At 44.7% G+C, this 12661-nt stretch overlaps 1 protein-coding gene across 1 annotated transcript in view; it reads left to right on the forward strand.

Annotated features, from left to right (window-relative positions):
• ARPC1A (actin related protein 2/3 complex subunit 1A) overlaps nt 1-12661 on the forward strand; it is a 77301-nt gene that overhangs the window by 50799 nt on the left and 13841 nt on the right. The window contains exon 7 of the mRNA XM_068244884.1: nt 5476-5551. Coding sequence (XP_068100985.1) covers nt 5476-5551 — 76 coding nt within the window. The remainder of the gene's footprint in view (nt 1-5475; nt 5552-12661) is intronic.

Consider the following 12661-nt stretch of genomic DNA (forward strand, 5'->3'; position numbering starts at 1 on the left):
GGGACAGGAGAGGTTAATGGCTTCAATACTTTGGGCCCAGGAGGGGTAAATGACGCCTCTGCATAAAGTGCAGCCATTAATTTTGCTGGGTAGACTTATACGGGAGTCAATTAAAATTCCAGCTTAAGAGGGTCGAATATCTACCATGCAGACAGGCAGACATAATTGGCATGCATTGCACACGAGTGAGTTATCAAAACTATATATAATGAGGTTATGTATTTATGGATAGCCATTTATTTGTGTTCACTTTGAAGATGACCACACTGGTCTGGATGGCTTGATAAAATTATTAAAGATCATAGGCTACTCTAGAACATGTAAAGGGATTTCAGCCAATCACACATTATATCTACTTAGCCGGGGAGAAAAAATGCTGAAGAAGTGAACGACATTTGGTTTGATGTTCACGAAACGTGGCGAGACAATTGAGTATTTATCTCAGCATTATACAATAATTATACAAAACCGTGTATGAATATACCATATTTTTTGGACTATAAGATGCACTTTTTCTCCCCCAAAAATTGGGAGAAAAGGTGGGTGCGTCTTATAGTCCGAATGTGGCAATTTTTACCAATCCGAGTGATTGTATCCTTTGTGCCTTAAAGTGACTCTGTAACAAAAATTACAACGTTTTTTCTACCATCCTACAAGTTCCTAAACCTATTCTAATCTGTTCTGGCTCACTGTAGCTCTTTCTACTATAACCATCTCTGTAATAAATCAATATATCTTTCCCCTGTCAGACTTGTCGGCCTGTGTCTGGAAGGCTGCCAAGTTCTTCAGTGTTGAACTGTTCCTCTATGCACACTCCAGTGTGTGTTTTATTTACATAAGCCAGCAGCTTCTCTGCTATCTTATCAGTGATAGAAGAGAGCTGGATAAAAATCCTCCTCTGGAGGCTGTGAAAGGAGCTGGTCTGTCACATACTGAGGAATTAACGACATAGGCAGAGCTGTCTGCAGGAAGCCTGTAATGTTCAGTGCATGAGAGAAGCTGGGGACAGAAGGTAAACACACACAAGTGATCTCTTGAGATTCAGAAGTAAGGCTGTATACAGCATGCTTGTGTATGGATGTATTTTCTATGTGTGGACATGCTGTACATCAACCTACTTCCTGTTTTGGTGGCCATTTTGTTTGTTTATAAACAAACTTTTAAAAACTGTTTTTGACTACTTTTAATGCGGCGGGGAGCGGTGAAATTGTGACAGAGGGTAATAGGAGATGTCCCCTAACACACTGGTATGTTTACTTTTGTGCGATTTTAACAATACAGATTCTCTTTAAATGACGTCCGCGGTGGGGAGGCAACAGCAGTGCGATCCCATGTGTTAAAGAGAATCTGTATTGTTAAAATCGCACAAAAGTAAACATACCAGTGTGTTAGGGGACATCTCCTATTACCCTCTGTCACAATTTCGCCGCTCCCCGCCGCATTAAAAGTAGTCAAAAACAGTTTTAAAAAGTTTGTTTATAAACAAACAAAATGGCCACCAAAACAGGAAGTAGATTGATGTACAATATGTCCACACATAGAAAATACATCCATACATAAGCAGGCTGTATACAGCTTTCCTTTTGAATCTCAAAAGATCATTTGTGTGTTTACCTTCTGTCCCTTTCTTCTCTCATGCACTGAACATTACAGGCTTCCTGCAGACAGCTCTGCCTGTGCCTGTGTTTGTAATCCCTCAGTATGTGTCAACCAGCTACTTTCACAGAGGAGGATTTTTATCCAGCTCTCTTCTATTACTGATAAGATAGCAGAGAAGCTGCTGGCTTATGTAAATAAAACACACACTAGAGTGTGCATAGAGGAACAGACCAGCACTGAAGAACTTGGCAGCCTTCCAGACACAGGCCGACAAGTCTGACAGGGGAAAGATACATTGATTTATTACAGAGACTGTAATAGTACAAAGTGCTGCAGTGAGCCAGAACACATTAGAATAGGTTTAGGAACTTGTAGGATGGTAGAAAAAACGTTGTAATTTTTGTTACAGAGTCACTTTAACGAGCAGCATAACGGCAACCGATGTGATGAATGTAAAGACTCTTCCTGGCTGCGATCCTGCCCCTTCCTCAGCCCCATATCCTTGCGATTCTAACTGCTCCCAAGCAGCATAGCAGCAGTTGCTGTTATGAATGGAAATAATGATATTCGTTTTGGCTGGTATCCTGTCCCTTCCTCCACCTGATACTCATTGCTCTCAAACGGCATAGCAGCAGCCTCTGTAATGCTCTGGGATGCTGCGCCTGGCTATGATTTACCTGTCTGCATAATCCCGGGCCGGCAGAGATGTACGTCTTCCAGTGTTCTCCCCAGAATTTTTTTTCCAGCCGGGTGGCATGAAAATGTAGCCGGGTGGGGCAAGATGAGAGAATGCAGGGCTGGTGCTTCTGTGTGCAACTCTGCTTACAGCATAGGAAGAGGTGAGCTGATAACAGCCGGGTGTTCACCAAAACTAGCCGGGTGGAGCACCCGGCTAAAAGAGCCTGGGGAGAACACTGTCTTCAGCCGCTGTAGCGGCAGTCCTCAGAGGCTTCCGTACTGGTGCCCTCTGATGACCATGTGCGTCTTATAGTCCGGAGCGTCTTATAGTCAGAAAAATACGGTATATATAGATACAAGGGTCCCCACTGGGTCTCCACTGAATTATAAAGGTGTGACCACATTTAAGGGACATTATTCCGAATCTGAATTGCCCATATTGGGAACTATCTTCTATTCATTGTATTGACTGTGCAATGGCTATGTGATAATGTTGCTCTTTTGATATGTAACATTTTAATATGTTGTAATTGTTATTTTAATTGGTTATTGGATGATTTGACTCACCCACTCTTAACCACCTTAGCGGTATGGACGAGCTCAGCTCGTCCATTACCGCCAGAGGGTGCCGCTCAGGCCCTGCTGGGCCGATTTACCTGAAATAAAGAGCAGCACACGCAGCCGGCACTTTGCCAGCCGCGTGTGCTGCCCGATCGCCGCCGCTCTGCGGCGATCCGCCGCGAGCAGCGGCGAAAGAGGGTCCCCCCAGCCGCCTGAGCCCTGCGCAGCCGGAACAAATAGTTCCGGCCAGCGCTAAGGGCTGGATCGGAGGCGGCAGACGTCAGGACGTCGGCTGACGTCCATGACGTCACTCCGCTCGTCGCTATGGCGACGATCTAAGCAAAACAAGGAAGGCCGCTCATTGCGGCCTTCCTTGTTTATTCCGGGCGCCGGAGGCGATCAGAAGAACGCCTCCGGAGCGCCATCTAGTGGGCTTTCATGCAGCCAACTTTCAGTTGGCTGCATGAAATATTTTTTTTTTTATTTAAAAAAAACCCTCATGCAGCTGCCCTGGCGATCTTAATAGAACGCCAGGGTGGTTAATCTGGACTACTATAATCAATGAGATTCCCCTGGAAAACTCCTATTAGCCTGAAAAAGATTAGCATCTTATTAGGTATATGGGGATATCTCACAGATATTGGGGCGTTTTGGTTCAAACCTAGTTTTACAGGGAATGTACATGTTGAATATAGACTGTATAATCCTGACTAGATGGATAAAACTCATTCAGGGCCCTTTTCCACTATAGCGTTTGCGGAATCGCAAACCGCTAGTGATTTTCCAAATTGCTACAGTTTGCTTTTAACATAGGACTCGCGGTAGGTCATTTCCACTACCACGATTCGTTTTTTTGCCTAATCGCGATCGTGCGGCGGAACGATTATTGCCGCGATTTTGCTATGCAGTGCATAGCATAGCAAAATCGCGATCGCAAACATCAGGAAATCGCTGCGCAATTTTGTACTTTTGCTGAATCGCAATAGCTAGCGATTGCTTGTGGAAAAGGGGCCTTACACTTACATTTATTTATTTAAACATTTTATTGCTCAAATAAAATGGAAATGGTGTAATGTTCAGTAATCCAGATTTAAATTTATGCATACATGTTAGGTGGCACAATAACTTAAAGCTGAAGGTCACACTAATGAAACAACAATGCACTGGGCCTTATTCCAACAGCAGAGAAATGCTTAGCATACCAAGACTGAAAATAAGAAACCGTCTGTAATAGAGAGCTTGTTTGAAAACGAAATCTCTGTTCTGGTGATGCAAAGATTGGTGGGGCTAGGGTTAATAACTTGCCATATATAGTCTGGCGCTTGGAATATAAGCCGCATCTAGGCTCAGAGGGCAAAAACCAGGGAAAAAATAGATTTACTAAACCTGGTGCATCCATGTTCCAGGAGCGTCTTGTAGATGTTTTCCCACAATTGGTATCCTCCTGTGTCCTCCTTCTGTCCTCCCAGGTGTCCCCTTCTGTCTCCAGGTATCCCCCCCCCCCCCCTTCAGCCCCCAGGTGTCCCCTTCTGTCCTTCCTTATGTCCGCAGGTGTCTCCTTCTGTCCCCAGGGGCCCCCTTCTGTCCTCACTTTTGTTCCAAGGTGTCCCCTGTGTGCCCACTCTGTCTTGCACTCCCCTCCTCCATGTCCCAGCTCCCCGTGTATATGTATAGAGTGTAGCGGCAGCTGTGCCTTACCTCTCCAGCAGTGCCAGTGGGGATAGCTGACCTCTTCTCCTCCGCACTTCTCCCTCTAGTGAAAGGCTTGTACTAATTGCGTCCATCATCAGTACAAGCTGTTCACTAGACATATACACAGGGGATGGATGCGGAGGCACAGGACAGAGCGGGCACACAGGGGACAGAATTGTTTTAATAATTGGAAAAAGTCCTTTCGGAAAGGACAAAAAAACTTTACGTCCCACAAAGGGTGGTCCTTTACACCCAATGTTGACACTCAACGCTGCTCCGGTGTCCCGAGGTCCTCTCCGTTGCAGATGCCGAATTTGCCAGGTTGGCATCTTCTGCGACTGAGCGAGCGTGCAGCCGTGGCCAGGAGCGTTCTGTGCAGGCACTCAAGGCCATGGGTGCGGGGGCGGCTCACACAGTCGCAGAAGATGCCGATCTGGAAAAGTCGGCATCTGCAACGGAGGCTACCCCGGTACACTGGAGCTGCAGTGAGGGATATATTTGCTGCCAGGGGCTGGAGGAAGCCCCAGATAAGTGTTTTTGTTTTTTGTCCTTTGACCTGTCCTTTAATCTCCCATCAACCATGCCAGTTCTAATTTGGCCATACCTCATTACAAATTGTGTCACCGATCTATTTTTTTTTCATTGTGTTAAAAGTTGCTTCTTGCATATTAATTGAATGATTTGTTTGTTTTTACCTATTTGAAACAGTTGCATGTGGGATACAGATATATCTTACTCCCCTCCCGTATCTTGACCTAATATAGTGCTTGATGAAATATTCTTCCTTTTCTCCTCAGAAAGCTGGGAGGTGTGGAACCGCTGAAATCTAGCAGCATCCATTAGCAATAGTTCTGCATCTTCTAACAATACAACTATGCTGTGACTAGCCAGTATATGTGTGTTTACATATGTGTGTATATATAATTCTTTTTCTGCACCTTGCAGTATTATGCAATTGAAGACTGAATTCCTGCCTCTCTTGAGTGTCACCTTTGTGTCAGAGAACAGTGTGATAGCAGCGGTAAGTCGATAAAACATTTCACAGAATAGTCTTGTTTGTGGAATGCATTTACAGATTGAACAATGTTAAAGTAATAAAATGTTCAAAATAATTTATAACTGTCACTGGGAGTTGCTGTATATCATATTATTTCAGAGAAGGATTTCATAGATTTGTACTGCTAATTCTAATGGGATATTTGATTTTCATTCAGATTTCTGCTCAAGTCTAATAGTATTGAGTGCTGCTTCAGTTAGTACTTCATGATAGATTTTCAGTAGAGGAGTAAATTGATCATTTTCAGAATCCAGCTGACATGGATCCTTTTATGATTATAACTTGTTTGGCTTACCAAAGTTGACTATAAAGTTATAGTCTGCTGCTTCTTTAATGTTGCTATTGCTGTTAAGTAGATAGATGTGTTCATTTTGAATTGCATGCAGATCAGAATTTTTAGCATATCATTGAATGTAAATTAAATACACTTAAAATTGATCCAATCCAAATGAACAGGAAGTTTATTTGATTGGTTCAGTTGCAAGTTGGATACAACTGACATTTCTATTTGATCACTTCCCCCTCCCCTGGTATGAGTAACTACATCCCTGCAAAATGCTATATCTCCGTGTGCAGGGACCTATGTACTATGTCCCTTCCTGCTCGCTCAACCAACCCCCCTTTTTTATATGCCATACAATTATCATATTTGCTTTTGTGCATAAGTATTATTATTCATTTAGAAATTACAAGTTCCCAAAGTACACTTTTATTGCTCTGAGAGCTGACTTTGCATTTTATTCATAACCGGTTTATTCATCTTTTAATTTAAGCAGAAATACTTTCTGAGTGTCTGTCTGTGTTCAGGAGAGTCTGCACAGTCAGAGAATGTGTCACATTCATCACTTGATACAATTACGTAAACGCAAGATAACATTATCTCCAGTTCGGATGCACTTGCCCGGCAGGGAACTTGTAACGTCCTGTGTTTAACCCTTTGAATGCTGTTCTAGTAAAAAAAAATGGTGGTAGTATATAATATGCTGTAAATAATCTTTTAGAGCAAAGAAGAAATGCTGGGTTTCACTCCGCTTTAAAACTGTAATGGCCGAAAACTGAGAAATAATGATTTTTTTTTTTTCCATTCTTTTTTCTTATTTTTCCTGTTAAAACGCATTTAAAATAAAATAATTCTTAGCAAAATTAGCCCCCAAAGAAAGCCTAATTGATGGTGAAAAAACAAGATATAGATTGTTTTGTTGTGATAAGTAGTAATAAAATTATAATGGAAGGAGCGCTGACTGTTGAAAATTGCTCTGGTTTTTTTAAGGGGAAAAACCCTTGGCGGTGAAGTGGTTAAAATAAACAAAATAAACATATAAAACAGAAATATCAGCAATTGACCATATTAAGTACAATACTCATTACTGTAGTCAAAATAATAGAAATGGACAGTTAAATCTTATTGGCTTTAGAAACAGAGAAGACCTCACAATACGTTATGCATTATACTTTTCTTGTTAGCATAGTTAACTGTAGTTTGTAGATTCTGTCAGGTCTATATACCTCAAACTGCCATCTACTCACTCCTTCCATCTCCTTGAATGGAAGATGAACCATACGCTTCAGTATCATCTTGAATGGAAATAAAAAAAATGAGTACATGAAATATAGAAAAGGAGGTCAACCAATGCTTAATTTGCATATATCTAAACTCTTCTACAGGCAGGGTCAAATGTTTCTGCTGGAGATAAGCCCAGATAAGTATACCCAAGGGGCCAAGCATGTGCTTAACTATATGAAAATCGTTATTAGTCCACCACGCAAAAGCACGTGCAGAAGTAAATAGAGGGCTATGACCGACAAGAAGGGAGATATAAAATTTGTGGAAAATTTAAAGGCAACCTGGAGTGAGAAGTATATGGAGGCAGCTATATTTACTTCCTTTTAAACCATACCAGTTGATTGGCAGCCTTGCTGGTCTATTTAGCTGCAGTAGTGTTTGAATCACCCCAGAAATAAGCATGCAGCTAATCTTTTCAGATCTGACAAAAATGTCTGAAACACCTGATCTGCAAATGCTTGTTCAGGGTCTAAATGAGGCAGAGGATCAGCAGGATAGCCAGGCAACTGGTATTGCTTAACCACTTGACGACCGCCCACCACCGATGGGCGTCGACAAAGTGGCACCCCCAGGACCGCCTAACTCCGATCTGCAGCGGCACCTAGGGGACTAATTAGCCAGGGATCGCACGCATAGATGCGCGCATCCACCGGCATTAGGCTCCGCCCACCCGTGACGTCAACCCGCCGGCTATTTAGAAGCGCCGGCGGGTTGTTAACCCCCAATCCACCACATGCAAAGTGTATAATAAAATTTGTAATGTATACAAAGTGTATTATACAGGCTGCCTCCTGCCCTGGTGGTCCCAGTGATCGAGGGACCAACAGGGCAGAAGGCAGCCCCCCTAGTAAGCACAACAGAGCACTGATCCCCCCCCCCCCCTGATCGCCCACAGCACCCCTCAGACCCCCCCCCCCCCGATCACCCCCTCAGACCCCTGTTTGCACCCAGCCACCCCTGTAATCGACCATCAATCACCCCCTGTCACTGTCAATGCTACTTTTTAGATTAGGCCCTAAACTGCCCCCTGGGGGCTCCTAATCAGCCCCCCCCGTGTACTGTATACATCTATTCTCCCCTGTAATCACCCACTGATCACCTGTCAATCACTCATCAATCACCACCTGTCACTGCCAACCATCAGATCTGACCCTAATCTGCCCCTTGTGGGCACCTGATCACCCACCCACGCCTTCAGATCGCCTGCAGACCCGCCCTCAGATCACCTCCCAAGTGCATGGTTTACATCTGTTTTCCCCTCTAATCACCCACTGATCACCCATCAATCACCCCCTGTCACTGATATCCATCAGATCAGACCCTAATCTGCCCCTTGCGGGCACCCAATTACCCGCCCACACCCTCAGATCGCCCTCAGACCCCCCTGATCACCTCGCCAGTGCATTGCTTGCATCTATTCTCCCCACTAATCACACCCTGATCACCTATCAATCACCCGTTACCCCCTGTCACCACCTGTCATTGCTACCCATCAGATCAGATCCTAATCTGCCCCTTGCGGGTACCCCGATCACCTCCCCAGTGCATTATTTACATCTGTTCTCCCCTCTAATCACCCACTGATCACCCATCAATCACCACCTGTCACTGCTACCCATCATACCCATCAGATCAGACCCTCCTCTGCCCCTTGCGGGCACCCAATCACCCCCCCCCCCCCCAATCACCTCGCCAGTGCATTGCTTGCATCTATTCCCCCTTCTAATCACACCCTGAGACACCCATCAATCACTTCCTGTCACCCCCTGGCACACCTACCCATCAGATCAGGCCCTAATTTGCCCCGTGTGGGCTCCTGATCGCTCGGCTAAACCCTCAGACCCCCCTCAAACCCCCTTCCGATCACCTCCCCAGTGCATTGATTGCATCTATTCTCCCCTCTAATCACCCCCTGAGACACCCATCAATCCCCTCCTGTCACCCCCTAGCACTCCTATCCATCAGATCAGGCCCTAATCTGCCCCCTGCTGGCTTCTGATCACCCGGCCAAACCCTCACCCGCCCCATCTCAGTGACAGAATTTTTTTCTTCTGATCACTGCTGGTCTCTACGACTTAATTGTGGCTGAAACCAACTGTTATGCCACACAATACGCAACCGCCAATCCAGGAAGCTACCATGCCAGCCTTTTCAGTGGAATCCACTCCCAAGTTTCCGAACGTAACATTTTGTGGGGCCTTCTCCTTAACATGGGTCTAGTCAAAAAGAATGTATTGCGGTCTTATTGGTCTACGCACCCAATACATCACATGCCCATGTTCTCTGCTGCCATGTCCAGGTCACGATTTGAGAACATCCTGCGCTTCCTGCACTTCAGTGCCAATACAACCTGTCATCTAAGAGGCAACAGGAACCCCACAAGGGACCCCATTTTAGAAAGAAGAAACCCCAAGGTATTCCGTTAGGTGTATGGTGAGTTCATAGAAGATTTTATTTTAGACACACAACGACTGTAGTTAAGACGGTCAGTATATTTTTATTTATGAACTCCAAATATGCAACGCCTTTCGCAGGTTTGATCCCGCTTCATCAGGCAATAGCATATGTGGCCAGTAGAAGAGCCAGGCACCTCTGTGACACTTTAGTTGTCCTTTAGCATTAGGTGTCAGGAATGGGTTAAGGGGAGAAGACCGGATTCGGTGTCAGGATGGGGTTAATATTAGGGGGTGCGTAACTACTTTCGCCTTTTGGATGTAGTTGCTATGTTCAAAAAGCTGCTACTGTGCTGCTCCGAGCTCCCGTGCCGCCGCCTGTTAGCCCGGAGATTAATAAATGGGAACACAGTTCCCATTCATTCATTTAGGTCCACGTTAGAAAGACCGACGGCTTCTTTCAGAATCCGCAATCTTTCTAAAGAGAAAAAAAGTTTCCCGTCCTCCCTTCACTTCCTGGAAGCGACAGTGCTCACTTACAGGACTAAAAAAAATAAAAATGTTTGACTGTGGCCACCTCGTGGCCAAATAGTAAAACTCCATCTACATAAATTTTTATTTAAATAATACAATTTATTACATTTAAAATTAACGGTTTAGCCCCCACACTCCCAAAAATACTCAAACACATTTTTTAATTAACCACTTAAGTACCAATGTTCTCTGCCCCCTTAAGGACCAGAGACCGCTGGTACAATAATGACGGAATCCCAACGAATTGCTGCATATACATGCCGAACGCCGGGATCCTCAGGACATCCACTCTGCTGTCTCTATGACAGCAGAGCCATGTGAGCCGGTCAGGAGCCTAATGGAAGCCTATAGGAGTTGCTTACATAGATAAACATGGCCAGGAGCCAATTAAATCGGCTCCTGACCGGCTCACAGGACTCTGCCATCATAGAAACAGGTGTAACCTGATTTATCCTTAGCGTTCAGACCCAGCTGAGAGGAATCCACCAGACACTGACTCAGATGTGAATATCAAGGATTTTTTTGTGACCGTAACAATGGTCAACTGGTAACTTCACTCAACCAGTATAACTCAACACAAATATACACTTTCCTTGCACATCACAGGTCAAAAATACAATCTTCTCCTCTTCACAGCCGGTGCATTGGTAAAAGCCGCGGGATAAAAAGGTTAGGTTACAAAAACACTTTTACATATAATTGAGCTACAACAGGTCGTCTTTTCTTACAATCATCAACCACTTTTAAATTCAACACTTTTGATTACAGTACCATTTACTGAGGTATAGGGGCTTGGGCAGGGACAGGTCTACTGAGCAATTCAGTTCCTACACAGTCTCAGTCCCTTGCTGCCAAGTCCAAACTATCTTGCTCAGCAAAACCTTAGGGTGTTTGTGGTTCTCTTCCATATGGCACTGAAACAACTTGTGCAGTTCTTTGGTTGGTAAATGGCTCCAAAATAATGTCCACCTTTACTTAGCAATTCTCAGACCTTAACTTTCTCTACTATATTTCTCAAATTACTGTATCTCTTAGGCACCACTTTCTTTTATAGACCATAGAAAATAGAAACCGCACTCAGAAGGCTTTTTCAACTACTGTATTCACAGCAAACCAAGCATGACAAGGTACACGACATGTTTCGGCCGTCGCCGTTCCTCAGGTGTACCACACCCATTACCAGTGACACTTAAATACCCCACCCACAGGAACAAAGAATAATCACATGATCCAAAATACATTAAGGAACAAGCATTTTTCAAAACTTCTGGGGAACTACACATAAGTGTCTACCCCAGCAAAATCACTGAGGTCAGTCCACCCCAGAACATGTATAACACTAAAAAAAATTTCTTTTTTATATTTTCACAAAATAACCAATCAAATATTGATTTGTCAATGATACCAATCGTTATGTTATGAGTCCCATGTAGAATTTTTGTGGCAGCCAAGCAGAGCCTAGGGGAGAGAACACATCAAAGAAAGCATTTCAGACTTAAAGGATACTGCAGCCTGAAAGGCAGCGGAAAGATAAAACCTGCAATGTGTAGGGAAAGAAAAGGACATACTCACCGCTCCCCTCGCTCCCTGCTGTCGGGTCCCACTCGTCAGCCACAGCTCCCGGTACTGGCCGACTCTCCTGACCCGGACATACTGCGCCACGCATGCGCAGTATGTCCTGTAATCTTCGCTTCTGGCGTCGCATCATGACGCCAGAAGTACGGACACTCCCCCCGCCTCCTCCGTGTGCGCTCCAGCGGCTCCACAATAAAGCTAGCATGTGGAGCCGCTGGAGCGCACACGCAGGAGGCGGGGGAGTGTCTGTACTTCTGGCGTCATGATGCGACGCCAGCAGCGAAGATTACAGGACATACTGCGCATGCGCGGCGCAGTATGTCCGGGTCAGGAGAGTCGGCCAGTACCGGGAGCTGTGGCTGATGAGCGGGACCCAACGGCAGGGAGCGAGGGGAGCGTTGAGTATGTCCTTTTCTTTCCCTACACATTGGAGGTTTTATCTTTCCGTAGCCTTTCGGCTGCAGTATCCTTTAAGCATTCATTCAGCCCATTCGGCTGCACACAATTGAACTACCTGATCCGCCTAGCTTTGCGCTGTAAGAGCAATTTTTTTCTGTCACCTACCCTAGGGAGTGCCATCACATCATCAAGGACAAACTATCTTAACTGTGCAGAGGTATGATGTTTACTCAAAAAATGTCGTGAAACCGAAGTTTGACTCCTTCTTGCCTTGCGCAAAATTCGTAATGTCTCTCTTCTCAGACCTTAACTCTCTCTACTATATTTCTCAAATTACTGTATCTTTTAAAGTGAACATCCGGACTAAAAATCGACTCGGCAGCACTGAAAAGGCTTGGTGTTTCTTTAACGGTTTCACAGCATCAGAACTTTCTCTTGTACAAGCCTCATTTTTAGCTGCACAGAAGAAAACTGCCCGGGCAGTTTTCCCCTTATGCTATGCAAAGCATGATGGGATTTCTGATGTTGTTTTTCTTGTTCTACTGTTTTGGTGCATTTTTTTTACATTTTGAATTTGACATTTGAAGCCTAGCGTGCGCAGCTGGGAGG

The sequence above is a fragment of the Hyperolius riggenbachi genome, chromosome 7 (assembly GCF_040937935.1).
Source record: "Hyperolius riggenbachi isolate aHypRig1 chromosome 7, aHypRig1.pri, whole genome shotgun sequence".
Lineage (NCBI taxonomy): Eukaryota > Metazoa > Chordata > Amphibia > Anura > Hyperoliidae > Hyperolius > Hyperolius riggenbachi.